This window comes from Lactuca sativa, chromosome 6 (assembly GCF_002870075.4).
Source record: "Lactuca sativa cultivar Salinas chromosome 6, Lsat_Salinas_v11, whole genome shotgun sequence".
Taxonomy (NCBI): Eukaryota; Viridiplantae; Streptophyta; class Magnoliopsida; order Asterales; family Asteraceae; genus Lactuca; species Lactuca sativa.
In genome coordinates this window covers 120,123,932-120,141,759 of record NC_056628.2, presented here as the reverse complement: position 1 = coordinate 120,141,759, position 17,828 = coordinate 120,123,932, and the positions used below count along the sequence as shown (strand labels likewise).

The 17,828-nt window shown below is 27.9% G+C and overlaps 1 protein-coding gene across 1 annotated transcript; it reads right to left on the bottom strand.

Moving 5' to 3' along the window:
* Positions 1 to 4,229: 4,229 nt before the first annotated feature.
* On the bottom strand, positions 4,230 to 6,093 carry LOC111905108 (uncharacterized). The gene is made up of 2 exons (XM_023900783.2): positions 5,864 to 6,093; positions 4,230 to 5,002 (listed from the first exon to the last, which is right to left on the bottom strand). The coding sequence occupies exons 1-2, from the start codon at positions 6,060 to 6,062 to the stop codon at positions 4,488 to 4,490; spliced, it is 714 nt and encodes a 237-aa protein (XP_023756551.1). The 5' UTR covers positions 6,063 to 6,093; the 3' UTR covers positions 4,230 to 4,487.
* Positions 6,094 to 17,828: the final 11,735 nt, after the last annotated feature.

The window sequence follows — 17,828 nt, the reverse complement described above, 5'->3', positions numbered from 1 at the left end:
CAATACTAAATAAACGAGTATCTCTTCCAGATGGAAAAAGATTCTATTTGAAAAGTAATTTTATACCATTTGCTAGAGCTTGAAAATTTACAAAGGTCCTATATATACATGACCAATATATTGTTGTGTAACGTCCGTATTTTCTAGGCTAGGCATTAATATTGATGTCATAGTCTAGGTTAACCTTTATAACTCATGTTGAAATAATAGAAATGTATTATTTAAGTATTATGTGTTTTATGCTTAATTGTTGTGATTTAAACGAGTTAAGAATAAAATAAGAGTTAAAATGAAATATTAGATAAACCCTATATATATGAAGGAAGTTGTAGTGGTCGTTACGAGGATTCCGAAAATATAAAGAATGCCGAAATCCGAGTTATAACGAAGAAGTTATGACATGTCGAAGTTTCGAAAATATAAAGATACGACACTGTGTGACGTAAATAGTGAATTTACGATAGAGTGATAATTAGCCTTAGTAATTTAAACGTAAGTCGTAGAATACGTTAAATCGAGAGTGTCCATATAAAGAACGTCTAAATCTGACTTCGTATGAGGAGGTTGCGATTTTTCTAAATTTCGACTTAACAGTATGCAGCCCAAAGTTTGGATTTGAGATCAAGTGATTTTTAGCCGAAACAATCTAAACGAGAATCGAAGATCTCGTCGATAGTAGTGCAACGGAGGAAAGACAGTCGAAAACGGACGTCAGATGAAGAAATTATAAATTTCTAACGGAGTTTTCTTGTCCTGGCCTACTAAAAATAATATAATAAAAATAAAGTAAAATTAGCCGACGGAGTCCAAACAAAAGTTATAGAGCATAGTCTCACCTACGCGTGGATATAAAGAACATAAAAAACGGAGCTAGTATGCATAAGTTATGAATTTCTGAAATTTTTTAATAAATAAAATAAATAAATAAAAATATTAATTCGGAGCTTATCCGAAACCGTGATGCATCCGATCCAATCCACCTAGTACGCCCAGCGTACTAGGCGTACGCCCAACGTACATGTCGACCGCGGAGTACGCCCAATGTAAATTAGGGTTCAGCCCTTATAAATAGAACTCGAGGGTTGCCGATCTTTTTTGCTAATTTCCATTCTTTCACCCTTTTTTCTTTCTTCTACTTTGCGAGAAATACCCCCGAAGCCCCAGTATATACCCCGACACCCGAAGCAAATCCCGAAGCCCCGAAGATCCTGAGAAATAGAGTTGTCGAGCTGAAACTCTGCCCGTGAGAAGTCCGTTTTTGGAAGATATCCCGGTTTCATCGAAGATTATTATTGTAAGAGCCTTAGTGTTGTCTGAGCATCGTCTTATCAAGTAAGTGTGTAGTTGCTTTCTTCTAACACATAGATATGAATTATTTCTCTATAAAATACGTGTTATGTGTTTATATATTATCTATTATTTGGAATGAGTATTGAATGAATATATTATACTGGTTTTAAGTTGTGTATGAATGTGTGTGTGTGTATATATATATATATATATATATATATATATATATATATATATATATATATATATATATATATCTACAAAATGTTGGGTAAACCATGAGTAGATAGTTGATGTGTGATGAAATAAAATTGATGAGAGGCCTCGATGTTGTTATTGATCTAGTCATCTAGCGGAGTATGGATGACGACCACATATTCTTTCTAGATAGTTTAGTGGAACGCCAGTAGGTTTATAACCTGTAGGTGTTGTGAACGATGTGTTCACTGGTGTACTTTACCCCCTCATGGTTGCCTTTAGGACATCTATTGTCGAGGAAACCCCTTTGCAGTAATGTCTATCCTGATGAAAAAAATCCTAGACTAGGTCCCTTGTGATAGTTGTTGTTTTAGGGACGTAAAGTGAGGATAACGGGAATGAGTAATAGGGTTATTTGTTGGTTGGTGAAAATTAAATATAATTATTTATTGTGGGTTGAAAACCCTATATGCTCACCAGGCTCCCAAGCCTGACCCACTCAGTTTCTTTGTATTACAGGTAGTGGCGCGGGAGCATAAGTTGGACAACTTGTGAAGATATTTTGTTTATAGGCCAGTAGTTGTATGTAACTGTTGTAAGGCTTATAATGTGCCGTTTATGTTTTTGGTCTGTATCGGAACATGACATCCTGAGTTTTGATATATATAAAAATACATTTCTTTAAGGAATGCTTTGATAAATTTTATTTATACTATTTTGTTATGGGAACAAATTCCGCAACTCTTTTAAATCAATAGATTACTCTGAAAATTATTTTAAAAAACATAAATTAAATCGGTCTTTTCTGGCCGTAATTTTGGGGATGTCACATGTTGTATACCTGCATATGTTTCTCTTTCTAATCAAACAATTACCAGTACACCTATTGTGATTCCTAATACAAGAGTAAAAATACGAATAAACATCCATATGATCTCATAGACCTCTTTTAAGGATTTCAATCTAGAAAAAGACTTGATAGTTTGTACTTTTGTTGTATCAGTTATCATTTTAAAGATCAACTATTCCCATAATGATATTTATACTACCTAGTATCGTCATAATATCATCCAATTTCAATCTTTTAACTAACTAGTGAAGAATTTGCAAATTAATAAACCCTGATGGGTGAATTTTATAGCGCCGACGACCCTTGAAGTTTTCTCAGAATGTTCCGTATTTTCCTTAGACCTCTCTGAGATCAATAGTTTTTTTTATGCAATTCCAAATGTGAAGTAAGTTTATGTATCTTATTGGTGGAACTTACTACTTGAAATTCATCAGATTCTATGTTTTCTATGTTTTTTTTCTTGTTCTTGAAAAATAACCGAAACAAATGAATTTTTTACCATAAAAAAATTTCACACTCCCCTTTTTACGGATATTGATTTTATTAAGCAGTAATAAATATGTTAGAAATTTTAATGTACTATACACAATAATTAGAATTGTTTTATAGGCTCTTGATTTTATCAATTAATAAATCTTATTTTAGAGTTCATTTGTATAGTAAAAAGACGATACCAGATACCAAATAGTTTAGTACAAAAATTTTGTTGATTAATTTCTAGCTTTAGTTGATACGATATTTTTCCTACGTCATTTCCTTATTATTACACTATCGTAGAATGTAAGATAATGTATATATTCATTAGGTTACTTGCATATAACATGAATATATTTAGAGCACTGACAAAATTGATTGATAGAAAATATCTAGAAAACTCAATATTGTTAATCATGAATCCATATATATCCTTAACATACTCAAGCAGCTCCCATTATTGGTATCAAACCAATAACGATTCATACAAGCTAAAACTTCTAATCGATAATTAGGCCAAAAAAAGAACTTGAATTTGATTAATTCTTTTTTATGTCAAAATCATGATTTTCTTCCAAAAAATTGACTTTTGTATTATTATTATTATTAAAATAATAATAATGTTCTGATTGTAAACTAATGTGTTTCTATTCACACCAGTGTTATTCTTTAAAATTCAAATTAAAAAAAAATGAGTATTCTTAATTCTGTATGGAGTCTAGACGATAAATTCCTTTTTTAGGAACAAACAAATCATAATTCTTTTTTGTCTATATTTCTAGCAACTTTTTTTTTTTTGTTTTTCATATCTTTGATTACTTTAGTTTTTACTTTTATGAACCAATGAAATACCTATGATTTGATACATAAAAAATTGTCCGTCGTTTTTTAAAGATAAGCGGTCAGATTCCAAAATTGTTATTCATCTTTTTATTAATCGTGTAAGATTTAAATTTCTATTCATTATATCTAGATCCATTTCTTTCGTTTGAATACAGGATGTAGTAATTTTCTAACATTTATCAGACAAAGTAATAGACTATATATCTGAATATTATTTATTATTTTTTGATTCAATTGATTGAAACCTCCAACCCATTTTAATTGCAAAAGGAAAATCTCCTTTAAAGAATATTTTTAGTTTTTCGGTGGATTCTAAAAGTATTCTTCAATATTGTTTTGATTATTTAGTTCAACATATTGTTTGGAATTTGACGAGCTAAATTTGAAAAAATCATCTTTTTGCTTTCCGTTGATATTTTGATTTTTACCAAAATTTGATTTAGTATTCAAATTAAAAAGAAGTAATATTCGTAGAATAAACCAATGTTTCTCTTTATATTTACGATAAAGTCTCACAAACATTGGAAAGAAAAAAAAAACTTTCGGATTCGATATGAGGTCGTTTATATTCCAATTCGTTCAAAAGCATTTTACATCGGTAAAACCGTAAAAGTGAGCTCGCATCTACAAATTTCCTACTCACCCGTACATACATACCACTTGGAATTTAGATAGAAAACAAAGCTTAATATATAAATTTTTGCAGTAACAATAACAACTACAATATTAAAAAATTCTCAAACTCAAGGTTTTTTCATCTCGAAATAAGCAACACCAATCAAAACTCAACAAAAAAAACACGACGTGGGTGTTTTGATGCAAAAAAGATCTTCTACAACCCACACTTTTGAAAAATCGATGTGCCACAAACAACCACCACCGAATAAATGCAAGAATCCATGAAAAGAGCACAAAAACCGGTTTTAAACAACATCCCCCACTCAAAAGGCGTACCCAGATGCTCACCAATCTCACCTTCACCAGATGAATATCCAACCCTTGATTCATGTTGGATCATTCTCATAGCATCCATAACAAGCGGTCCAACCGTAATCACCACATTGAACACCAAAAGCAAAAGAAGTGGCCTTGAAAGTATAATGTTCTTTATGACATAGCTGCCGAGAATAGGGAATCCGATATATGAAAGAAGGGCGATAATCCCCACAAAAAAGGAACATTTGCGACGTGTGTCTTGGGTCGCTAAAATGGCCGGACGTAATTGACTAGGGCTCACAGTTTTGTGGAGATAGATTTCTAAGTCCGATTTTGGATGGTTTCTTGGAGATGATTGTTTAGACGAGTTGGATTGAGTTTTTGGCTTCGATGGAAGATCTTGGTTTTCATCTGCAAAATGAAATACTTGCTGTAAATTTATTATAGTAGTAGTTGCTGTTGAACTGTTATTATTACGGTTATTTAAATGTGATTCAGTACGAATATATGAGAATTAAGATAGCAAAATCAAAAGATTATAACTTCCACACATAGATGTCTATATTAATACAAATTTTAGATTAAATGCAAACATAACAATGTACTTGTATTTATTTGTTTGTTAAAGTAACATACTTTGATTTTTTCTTATTACAACATTGTACTTAGAAAATCTACCCTATTATACTTATAACCGGGTAGATTTTTTAAAGTACAACCTTTACTTGGGTATGTTTTTCAAAATTTGATGGCTTAATAACTTGGAAATTTTTGATGGCTTAATAACTTGGAAAGTACACTCTACTATGTAATAGAAGGAAATGAAAGTACATTATATTTGGTCCTTCATAGTGGGCAAAAATGTCAATTCCATAATGCATGATGTTCTCAAGAAAACTTAATATTTTTTTTTTTGGCAATTTAGGACATATACACAACGAGGGTAATTAAATCCTGATCAACCAAATAAATGATCTTTCATCCACACTCCTAATGTGCACAACGTCCCAGGAACGATGGCGAAATCGATCACCACATGAATTATCGTGTCAATCAGCGCGGTAATAAGATATTAACAATCAAGTCGACAAAACGATGTAAAACGAAGCACATATAAGGTAACGTGAGGTGAGGTATCAAAGACAATTAAAATCTTATTGAATTTAGTTATAATTTTCGATTACAAAACAACAAGAAACGAAATTCCTCGAAAGAATCTTCTAATCAGAGATGAAACATGAAAAAGGGTAAATACTAAATGAAAAACCTTACCAGAGGGAAGGGGTTGATCGGGGTGGTGGGTAAGGGAGGAAGGGTATGATTCCGTGTGAGAGTCGTGGGGTTGAGCCGTAGACGTATCAGATGGGGGAGAATGTAGGTTTTGGGCACGACCGCCGGTGATCATAGCAAGACGGTCAGATCCTTTCTCGGCGATTCGCCGACGTCGAGCGATTGGGTCGTCACTCGCCATCTTGTCGAAATTCAGGAGAATGTAGAGAGAATTCTTGGGGATGATTTCCTCAAATAGAGGTCGTTACATAAGGTGTGTATTATCAATATTCTAGAGAAATTTACATCAATGGTCCCAATAGATTACCAAAATTCACATCTTTAGTCCCTACTAAAGCTTTTGATACAAATGGTCCTTATTGTTTCTACACTTGCATGAATAGTCCATGTGGTTTCTAAAACGTGCATTAATAAACTCTGAGGTATAATAGACTCTGAGGTATATCAAATATCTTCTTTAACCATTGGCGAATCTGAAATATTTTTTTGGAGATGCAATATAAGTCTAATGTTATTATGTCGATCGAAAGTATGGACAAATAGTTCGAATGATGTCGAAATATAGAGAATAATGTTAATAATTTTAGTTAAAAAGTATAACTAAGAATTCATTTTTTCCAAAAAAATAAACAATTACTAATGTTATTTTTAGCATCCACCGAGTAAAATTAGGTTTAGATTTTGATAGATATTTCCACCGCGAGATATAGATATTTTTATTTTCAAAAAAAAAATTCTTAATGAGATTGATAATATTAAGAAATAAAAACAAAAGAAAATTACAACTTTAAAAATAAAAGTTAATCCAAAATCTGTAACGAATGAAATAACAAAATTAAACCCTTAATAGATATTAAAATGAGTTAATACTCATCAAAAACTAAATCTTATATTTTTAAATTTAATATCCATGGGGAGAATAAGTAATAATAGTGAGAAAATGAGAGGCATAATTTAGATCGATCGATTTACAAACATGGAATCAAGGATTTTGATCGGTGGCATTAGACTATTTTAGAAAGTAAGGAAAACTTGTTTCGATGATGGTCCACACAGAGAGAAAATGATGATACTTGTGATTGGAGAAGAAAGTTGTATCTTTTATGGTTCATGGTTGGTTCAGGATAGGGCTGTTCATTGTTCGGATAAAACCAAATTATCCAATTGGACAATTTGGATTGGACTATATGGTTCGGATATTCAGATTTTTGGATTGGTTTTCAACAAAACCGAATTATCATTTTGGATTTCGGATTGGTTTTGGTTTATAAAATAAGAACCGAATAGTCCAAAAAAACCGAATAAATATTTATTATTTATCTATTTATAATATATATCTATAGTTATTTATTAATTTTGGATTTTATTTTTTCAAATAGGTTCAAAACATTTCACTCGATAAAAAAACATTAATATGCATTTTCTCTCAAAAGTTTTTTATCTATAAAATATTTAACTATAATATATCTTCTTATTAGTTGTTTATAAATTTCAAATCACAACTAATAATTTGTTTTTGCTTCTTGTGTAAAGTTGGGTAATATTATAATTATATGTCGTGTTAAAATGTTTCGGTTTTTGAAAACCGAATTATAAAAACCGATCCAACCGAATTGTAATTGGTTCGGATCGGATCGGATATGAATTTAGTTTGGATTATCCGGATTCATGTTTTGAAAACCGAAATCAATTTGGATTCACTTTATTGGATCGGATCAAACCGATCCATCCAAACGAACACCCCTAGTTCAGGAGGTGTATATCTTGAAAATTGACTAATGTTTAGTGTTTTGAGCCTTTAAAGATTTATGAATCTTTAGACTTTTTATTACGATGACATCATATACATAATTAACGATATGATTTATGTTTTCGATTTTTGAAGTATTCCAACTTTTTTTTTTTTTTTTAAATTAAATTTGAATATTTTAGATAATCGGAATTTTAAAATTTTAATTAGTTTTTTGTTTGCCCTCCACTTTTCCAATAGTGGAATTCTTGTTTCAATCTATTTTTCACATATTATGTTATAAAAATCCACGTCATGCAAATTATGTAGGTTATCCAAGTGTTTGTTCATGCATACGCAATATTAAATTTTAATATATAATTATTTTTTTTTCCAAAAAAAAAGTAATACTACTAGATAGAACCTAAGGATATCCAATTACATACCCTAATCAAACATTCAGAGTGTCTTTACCATTTATTAATTTATCTTATCTTTCTCTTAAACTGACTTTATTATTATAAATAAATAATAAAAAAACCATACTCCCACACCCCAACTTGACCAGATGGGATCTGCCCCTTAGATCTCGCTATCAGGGGTTGTCCCTGGTTTCTGTTCGCTTATGGTTTCGCCCATAAATAAAAATCTATTTTAAATCTTGAATAAACTTAAATAAGTATGTTCTTCGTACATTCCTTATTTTTTTTTTAAAAAATATTTATCTGATTTTGAGCAACAAGTCAATCAATTACACTTGAATATAGTTAGTGAAACAATTCACCAACATGATATAGTAGAATTGCTAGTTTGGAGACAATCGATGATGAATGAGTAAAAGAATTAAAAAAAAATCATATTTTTAGATATCTGATATCTGAAAATATTTGAAAATTTAGAAAATGATTATCCGTATCCGAATCCAAAAATCCGGATATCCGAAACTGCGGATAATTTCGGATCGAAAATTCGGATACTTATATTTTTAAGCACCCCTAGGTTTGACCTGGAATGACTAGGATCACTCAACATGCTATGAAAATTGGATTGTGTAATAATAAATTGGATATGTACAGTGAGGTGAGGTGAGAGTAACTATGGAAGAGGAAAACAAACAATGTTTGAAGAGTTAACACTGTTTGGACAAAAACACCTTAACATGTTATGCCATACCACAAAAATCATTCATGTAATAAAGTCTTTAATATATCAATATATTATTTATTTATAAATTTACGAAAAGAGCAAAAATTAGTTGATGGATAAACTTGGACTAGAGATTTCGGTTTGTTGGATTCGTTAGCAACTAGGCGAATGTCCGTGCGTTGCGCAGAAGCATCTATATAGCTGAAATCTTTACAAATATATGTTTTTTTTTTAATATAACAATAATGTTGTTATTAAATTTGATATAATAATTCGTATTATAAGTTGATATAGTATATTGATTATTTTCAATTATATGATAATATATACATCTATTAAAACAACATAATCTCAATCTTTTGAATGACATTTACCTGTGAGTTACTCATGAATAAAATTAAATATAATATATGGTTTAATGCTATTTATAGTTGTTGTTATTGTTAATTAATTTTTTAAAATTTATTTGTTTCACGTTTTAATTTCTATCATTGTAATTATTTAAACATCAAACATTTTTTTAAAGGTAATAATATAATAATTTATATAGAGTTATTTTTAACTATTGTTATTGTAAGTTATTTTAAGCTATTTATTTGAAAACTTTTAACGATTATAATGTTATATTTAAATTAACAATTTAAGTATTTTGTCTAAACTATTCAAAGTTGTAGTTTTAAACTAATAATGGTTTACATACAACAACATATTAAATCTAATAAATTAATATAATATGTTAAAAGTTAAAGACATAACTTTATAAGTAGAAGTAAAAATATTATTTTAATATTGAAATTTAGTTTATTTATGATTACACTTTAGGTTTGATACTTATTTAACCTTATTAACCAACTTATAATCATTATTAGAAAAACACTACAATTTATCACTTTTAACTATTTACAAAATATTCTTTAGGTTGTTTAAGTTGAACTATGATTTATATTTAAGTTGAACTATTTAAATCAACAATTTAAATATTTTATAAAAATTGTTCAAAAGTTGTGACTTTAAAATGATAATGGTTTACATACAAGATCATGTTAGACCTAATAAATTAAGTATAATATGTTAAAAGTTAAAAACATAACTTTATAAGTAGAAGAAAATATATTATTTTAATATTAAAATTTAGTTTAAATATGATTACACTTTAGGTTTTATATTTATTTAACTTTATTAACCAACTTATAATCATTATTAGAAAGAAATTGAAAAATCATGACAATTTTAAATGAATGTGGTGAAAAGAAAAATGCTTCATTTATAAGTATACTAGGCGAATGTCCGCGCGTTGCGCAGAAACATCTATATAACTGAAATCTTAACATGTTTTTTTAAATATAACAATAATGGTATTGTTAAATTTGATATAATAATTCGTTTACTAAAGAGATATAATATATTGATTATTTTGAAGAGTCAATTACACGAATGGTCCCTATGGTTTGGGGTGATTTGCACGCTTGGTCCATAACTTATTTTTTTTAACTTGGAAGGTCTCTACTATTTGTTTTTGTTACGCGCTTTGTCCCTACTGTTTGTTTTTGTTACGTGTTTGGTTTCTGTCTTACCTAAAAAGACTATTATTTAAATAGGGAAAAATTATGGGGTAAGTAAGGTAAGATGAATGGGTGGTGTTGGAGTGTGCTTATTTAAATAAATTAGAAAATCAAGAGAAAAAATAGTCTTTTTAGGTAAGACAGGCACCAAATGCGTAACAAAAACAAATAGTAGGGACCTTCCGAGTTAAAAAAAGTAAGTCAGGGACCAAATACATAAATTACTCTAAACCATAGGGACCATTCATGTAATTTACTCTATTTTGAATTATATGATAATATATACATCTATTAAAACTGTATAATCTCAATCTTTTGAATGACCTTAACTCGCGGGTTACTCATGAATAAAATATAATATAATATATAGTTTAATGTTATTTATAGTTGTAGTTATTATTAATTAATTTTTTAAAATTTATTTGTTTAACGTTTTAATTTCTATCATTGTAATTATTTAAAACATCAAACAATTTTTTTTTATTTTAAAGGTAACAATATAATCATTTATATAGAGTTATTTTTAACTATTTTTATTGTAAGTTATATTAAGGTAATTATTTGAAAACTTTAAACGATTATAAAAATGTTTTAGGAAATATTTTAGTTAAATTGATATTACAATTTAGTTTTTGCATTTAGCACTACAATTTATCATTTTTAACTATTCATAAAATATTCTTTGAGTTTTTTTAGTGGAACTGAAATTTATATTGAAGTTGACCATGTAATGTTATATTTAAATTAGCAATTAAAGTATTTTATCCAAACTGTTCAAAATTGTAGTTTAAAATTTATAATGGTTTACATATAGCAACATATTAAATCTAATAAATTAAGTATAATATGTTAAAGTTTAAAGACATAACTTTATAAGTAGAAGTAAAAATATTATTTTAACATTGAAATTTAGTTTATTTATGATTACACTTTAGGTTTGATACTTATTTACCCTTATTAACCAACTTATAATCATTATTAGAAAGACACTACAATGTATAACTTTTAACTATTTACAAAATATTCTTTAGGTTGTTTAAGTTGAACTAAAATTTATATTTAAGTTGATCCTGTAAGGTTATATTTAAATTAACAATTTAAGTATTTTATACAAATTGTTCAAAAGTTGTAGCTTTAAAATGATAATGGTTTACATACAACAACATATTAGACCTAATAAATTAAGTATAATATGTTAAAAGTTAAAAACGTAACTTTATAAGTAGAAGAATATATATTCTTTTAATATTGAAATTTAGTTTATATATGATTACAATTTAGGTTTTATATTTATTTAGCCTTATTAACCAACTTATAATCATTATTAGATAGAAATTGAAAAGTCATGAGAGTTTCAAATGAATGTGGTGAAAGGAAAATGAATGGGAGTTTCAAATGAATGTGGTGAAAGAAAAAATGTTAGCTTTATAAGTATATAATGACTAGGCGAATACTCGTGCGTTGCACAGAATACAACAATATATTTGAAAATGTTACAAATATATGTTTTTTAAATATATCAATGACATTGTTATTAATTTTTATATAATAAATCTTATAATAAGTTGGTATAAACATTTTTTGTTTTGAATTATATGATAATATAGATATCTTTTAAAATTGTATAATCTTAAGTTTCTTAATAACGTCTACCTATAGGATACTTATGAATAAAATTAAATATAATATATGATTTAATGATATTTATAGTTGTTGTTATGATTAATTAATTTTAAAAAGTTTATTTGCTTAAGATTTTAATTTATATCATTGAAATTATTTAAAACATCAAACATTGTTTTTGTTTTTAAAGACAACAATTTAATTTTTGTATATAATTTTACTTTGAAATATTGTTGTTGTAAGTTATTTAAAATAACGTATTTCGAAATTCTTAATTATTATAATTTGGTGTCAGAAATTTAATGTATTTTAAATTTTATTTGATGAATATTGTTAGTTTCTATGATTGTAGTTATTTAAAACAAAAAACATTGTTTTTGTTTTTAAAGAAAATATTATAGTTTTTTTTTATGTAATATTACTTTTAACTATTCTTTATGTAAGTTATTTTTCATCTATTTATTTGAAAATTGTTAATGATTATAAAAAATAGTTTCATGTTTTTTTTATTAATTAGGATTACAATTTAGGTTTAACACTATAATTAATAATCTTTAACTATTCATAAAACAGTCTCTCGATTTTTTTTCAAGTTTAACTGAAATTTTGATTTAAGTTAATTGTTTAATATTATATTAAAATTAATAATTTAACTATTTTGCATCAACTCATAAATTATACAAATGTTATGACTTTAAAATGATAATTAATCACATATGACAACATATTTAAACTAATAAGTTAACTATAATATGTTAAAAAGTTAAAGTCATAATTTTATAAATAGAAATATAATATGAGATTTTAGTATTGTAGTTTAGTCATTCGTTTGAATAACTTTTACTCGCGAGTTACACATGAATAAAATTAAATATAATATATGGTTTAATGTTATTTATAGTTGTTGTTATTGTTAATTAAATTTTTAAAATTTATTTGCTTAATGTTTTAATTTCTATCATTATAATTTTTTAAAACATCAAACATTTTTTTTATTTTAAAGGTACCAATATAATAATTTATATAGAATTATTTTTAACTATTGTTACTTTAAGTTATTTTAAGATACTTATTTGGAAACTTTTAATGATTATAAAAATATCGTTAGGAAATATTTTAGTTAAATTGAGATTACAATTTAGTTTTTGCATTTATCACTACAATTTATTACTTTTAAGTATTTACAAATATTATTTGGTTTTTTAAGTGGAACTGAAATTTCTATTTAAGTGGATACTGTAATGTTATATTTAAATTAGTAATTTAAGATTTTGTCCAAACTGTTCAAAAGTTGTAGCTTTAAACTGATAATGGTTTACATACAACAACATTTTAAATCTAATAAATCAAGTATAATATATTAAAAGTTAAAGATATAACTTTATAAGTAGAAGTAAATATATTATTTTAAAATTAAAATTTATTTTATTTATGATTACACTTTAGATTTGATATTTATTTAACTTAATTAACCAATTTATAATCATTATTAGAAAGACACTATAATTTATCACTTTTAACTATTTAGAAAATATTTTTTGGGTTGTTTAAGTTAAACTAATATTTATTTTTAAATTGACTCTATGATGTTATATTTAAATTATTAATTTAAGTATTTTTTTACAAATTGATCCAAAATTGTATCTTTAAAATGATAATGGTTTTACATCCAATACTTTTCACATTTATATTTGATTACACTTAAGGTTTGATATTTATTTAACCTTATTAAATAAACTATGTTAAAAGTTAAAAAAACATAACTTTTCACATCCAATACTTTTCACATTTATATATATATATATATATATATATATATAACCTTATTAAATAAACTCTTTAAATTATTAATTTAAGTATTTTTTACAAATTGATCCAAAATTGTATCTTTAAAATGATAATGGTTTTACATCCAATACTTTTCACATTTATATTTGATTACACTTAAGGTTTGATATTTATTTAACCTTATTAAATAAACTATGTTAAAAGTTAAAAAAACATAATGGTTTTACATCCAATACTATATTAAAACTAATAAATTAAATAAACTATGTTATAAGTTAAAAAAACATAACTTTATAAGTAGAAGTAAAGATATTATTTTAATATTGAAATTTAGTTTATATATGATTACACTTAAGGTTTGATATTTATTTAACCTTATTAACCAACTTATAGTTATTATTAGAAAGAAATTGAAAAGTCATGAGATAATGATAATTATGATTAGCCTAAATAAGAAATTCAATTTCAATCCCTCATTTCTTACAAGAAGTTGCCACTTATTTAACTTATTTATGTAGGAATCCTACTTAATGAACTTTGGATGGTCTATGTTTTTTTAAATAATAATAACTAGGGTTTGGACCATCCGTTCGATGCTGCGGAAGCTCAATATGTTGAAAAATGCATCTCAACATAGATAAGGTTTTTTGGAAGAAATTTATGCGTGTTGCGGCGAAAAACTTCTTTACAAAGTGAATCATAAAAGTATAAAGTAGGGTTTCGAAGAAAAAAAATTATGCATGAATGATACATACAAGACGAAGTTTGAAAATGTATCTTAAAAGTATTAATCATCGTTTAAATAGAAAAGTAATATTAATAAAAATGAAAACTATTAAAACAATTATGTAAGGGACCATAAATATAATTTTAAAATATAACAAGTGATCAAAATTGTAACTTAAAATTACCAATATTTTAAGTTTAAAATTATGAAGGGATAAAAACTGTTTAATCAAAATTATTTTAAGGTAGAAAATATAAATGTGAAAAGTTTGCTATAACAAGAATCAAACTTGCTATTTCCAAATAAAATCGTATTTTCGTTTTGTACAAAAAAAACTTTAAAAACTATTAATATTATAGGAATTTAGTAAAGTTTGTTCTGAAAAAAGAAAAAATCAAATAAAGAGTACCTACTCACGTATTCGAAGTTGATATATATATATATATATATATATATATATATATATATATATATATATATATATATATATATATATATATATATATATATATATATATATATATATATATATATATATATATATATATATATATATATATATATAGAGGGTAAGATTCAATAGAGAACCATAATTAACCAAGAAACCAAAGAACCAATCTTTTTTTCAACTTTTAGAACTTATTTTTTATATAAAAAAAAAAACTAAACTTACAGAAATTCATTACTTTTTATCATTTTTCCAATGATATAAAATTCGCATTTTTTTTTATTTTTTTTACGTCAAATTCACAATGTGAATCTTTGAAAATTCACAACGTGAATCCGAAAAATATTTTTCACATTCACAATGTTAATATATGAATTTAGATATTTTTAGATTTTTTTTTCGATAAAGAATAAGCTCTAGAAATTGAAAAAAAAGATTTGACCTTGAAGAACCCATAATTATGGTTCTCTATTGAACTTTTCCATATATATATATATATATATATATATATATATATATATATATATATATATATATATATATATATATATATATATATATATAGGTTTGGTTGAGATTAAAAATAAAATAGAGATCTTGAAATTCAACCTCAGCCACGTATTTCACATCTACCGCTCTAACCCTCCGACGTACCGGCACGACAGGCCTGGTATAATCATAAATAATTATACAATGCTGCTTGTTCCTTTCTCCTCCGCCACCATCCCCACCACCATAACCGCCGCCACCACCACCACTACCATCACCTCTGGCACCAGTCGACCCCACCACAGTCACCTCCATTACTTATACCACCGCCACCTCTGTCACCACCACCTCTTCTGCCACCAACTATCATAATAATTTATGATTACTCAATCTGTGAACAGACATATATGTATAATCATTTATGATTAGGAATATATGTATAAATATATATATATATATATAATCTTATATGATTATACTTCTCTGCCATATAATCATTTATGATTAGGCATACGATGTTGCTGCCGTTATGCTGGAACATTAGAGTGACAAATGAGAAATATGTGGCTGGGGTTGTATCTCAAAGATCTCTACTTTTTTTTTAATCTCAAGTTAACCCTTCCATATAAGTCTCCAATGTACCGGTGGAAATGGGAAAATAATAAATATGTGTAATCCAACAAAACATGTTTCCTTAAACTATGCTAATTGTTATCTTAATATATACAAAATCATAGTTTTTATTTTGTTTTTTAATTTTTAAGAAGCAATTTTTATCGAAAAATGATTGTAAATACATCAAAAGTCATAATTTTTTTTATTCTCTATAAATAGACATCCATATTGATACAGTTTTAAAATAAAATAAAAATTGTATTTTTTTTATAGTTTCAGCTCTTGTTATTCATAAGTGAATAAAAATGCATCAGATTTTTAGTATAGTACATTCGTTATTCACTTATGAATAAAAAGTATGATTAATTTTTTTAGAGTTTAAATATCATTCATATATAAATATAACACATATAATGTAACAACTCAAATTTTTCAAACAAATTTTTCATTTTTAAAACATAATTATTTCCATTAAAAACAAGGCATAAACAGTTTAATTATTCGGTCAATACAATTATTCAAACTCCCAAGATCATAAAACAATCTTCAGTGTGTATCGATCATGCCGGCGCCTTCCCACGGTCCTCGCTAGTACCTGAAATACATGCACAACAACTGTAAGCATAAATGCTTAGTGAGTTCCCCAATATACAACTTACGCACATACGCCTTTCCAGGCCCGACCTTCCGGTTCATGTGTCTCAGGGGACTTCCGTCCCTGCTGGGTAAACCTTCCGGCCTTACCCACGCCGACCTTCCGGTCCATCACACATCTTCCGGTCCATGTGTCTCAGGGGACTTCCGTCCCTGCTGGGTAAACCTTCCGGCCTTACCCACGCCGACCTTCCGGTCCATCACACATCATATCGCCTTCCGGCCCATAATACATAGCACATATAACATATAACATACCACATATAGCATACATATCACATATCATATCCGACCTTCCGGTCACACAGTCAAACCCTTCCGGGTACAGTATAGTGAGAAGACTCACCTCGTAAATGCTGAAAGCTAGCAACTCCTGAAATCACTCGTGCACAAACCAACGAGCTACAACCCTCCTATAGCATTACATGACTCATTAGCACTCATATCATCTAAGTGTGACTATCCCTAAGAAGTCAGACTTAGGTCAACTCTGGTCAACGGTCAACGGTCAACTCGACTGGACTCGGCGAGTACCATGGCGACTCGGCGAGTCTAGTCGTCCTCACAAATTCCTGAATATTCCCTTTCTACTCGTCGAGTATTCCTCTTGACTCGACGAGGTCCTCGTGGAAGAATCGCGGGGCCACCCCGACTCCACTCGCCGAGTCTGATGAACAACTCGGCGAGTCCCAGTAAATCTTCAAGCTACTCGCCGAGTCTGAAGAACAACTCGGCGAGTCCATGCCATGCAGACGAGTAACTGCTTCCTGAGATAGGTCTCGTCCCGAAGTACACATGCATGGGACCTTCTGGACCTCTAAAGGTCCTAATACAAGATTATAATCGTGGGGTAACAAGGCATTACTTCATCAAATCACTAAATGGGTTCTATAAACCCTAATTTCATAAATACATCAATATAGCAGAGCATACACGAATTCTTACCTGGATGATGTACTCTCTGTATTCCCAATCCTCAGAATGTAACCCCTTGCTGCTCTTTTAGCCAATCCTTCCTCTTCCTTGCACACCCACTCTTCTATAACCAACAATGGCCTAAGATCCTTGCTCCTGCTGCACTAAATCGATTTAGGGTTCTTCTCAGAAGGCTAAAACGAACAATGACGGCCAATGGACCCCTTTTATACGTCCCAAACCTGAACGGT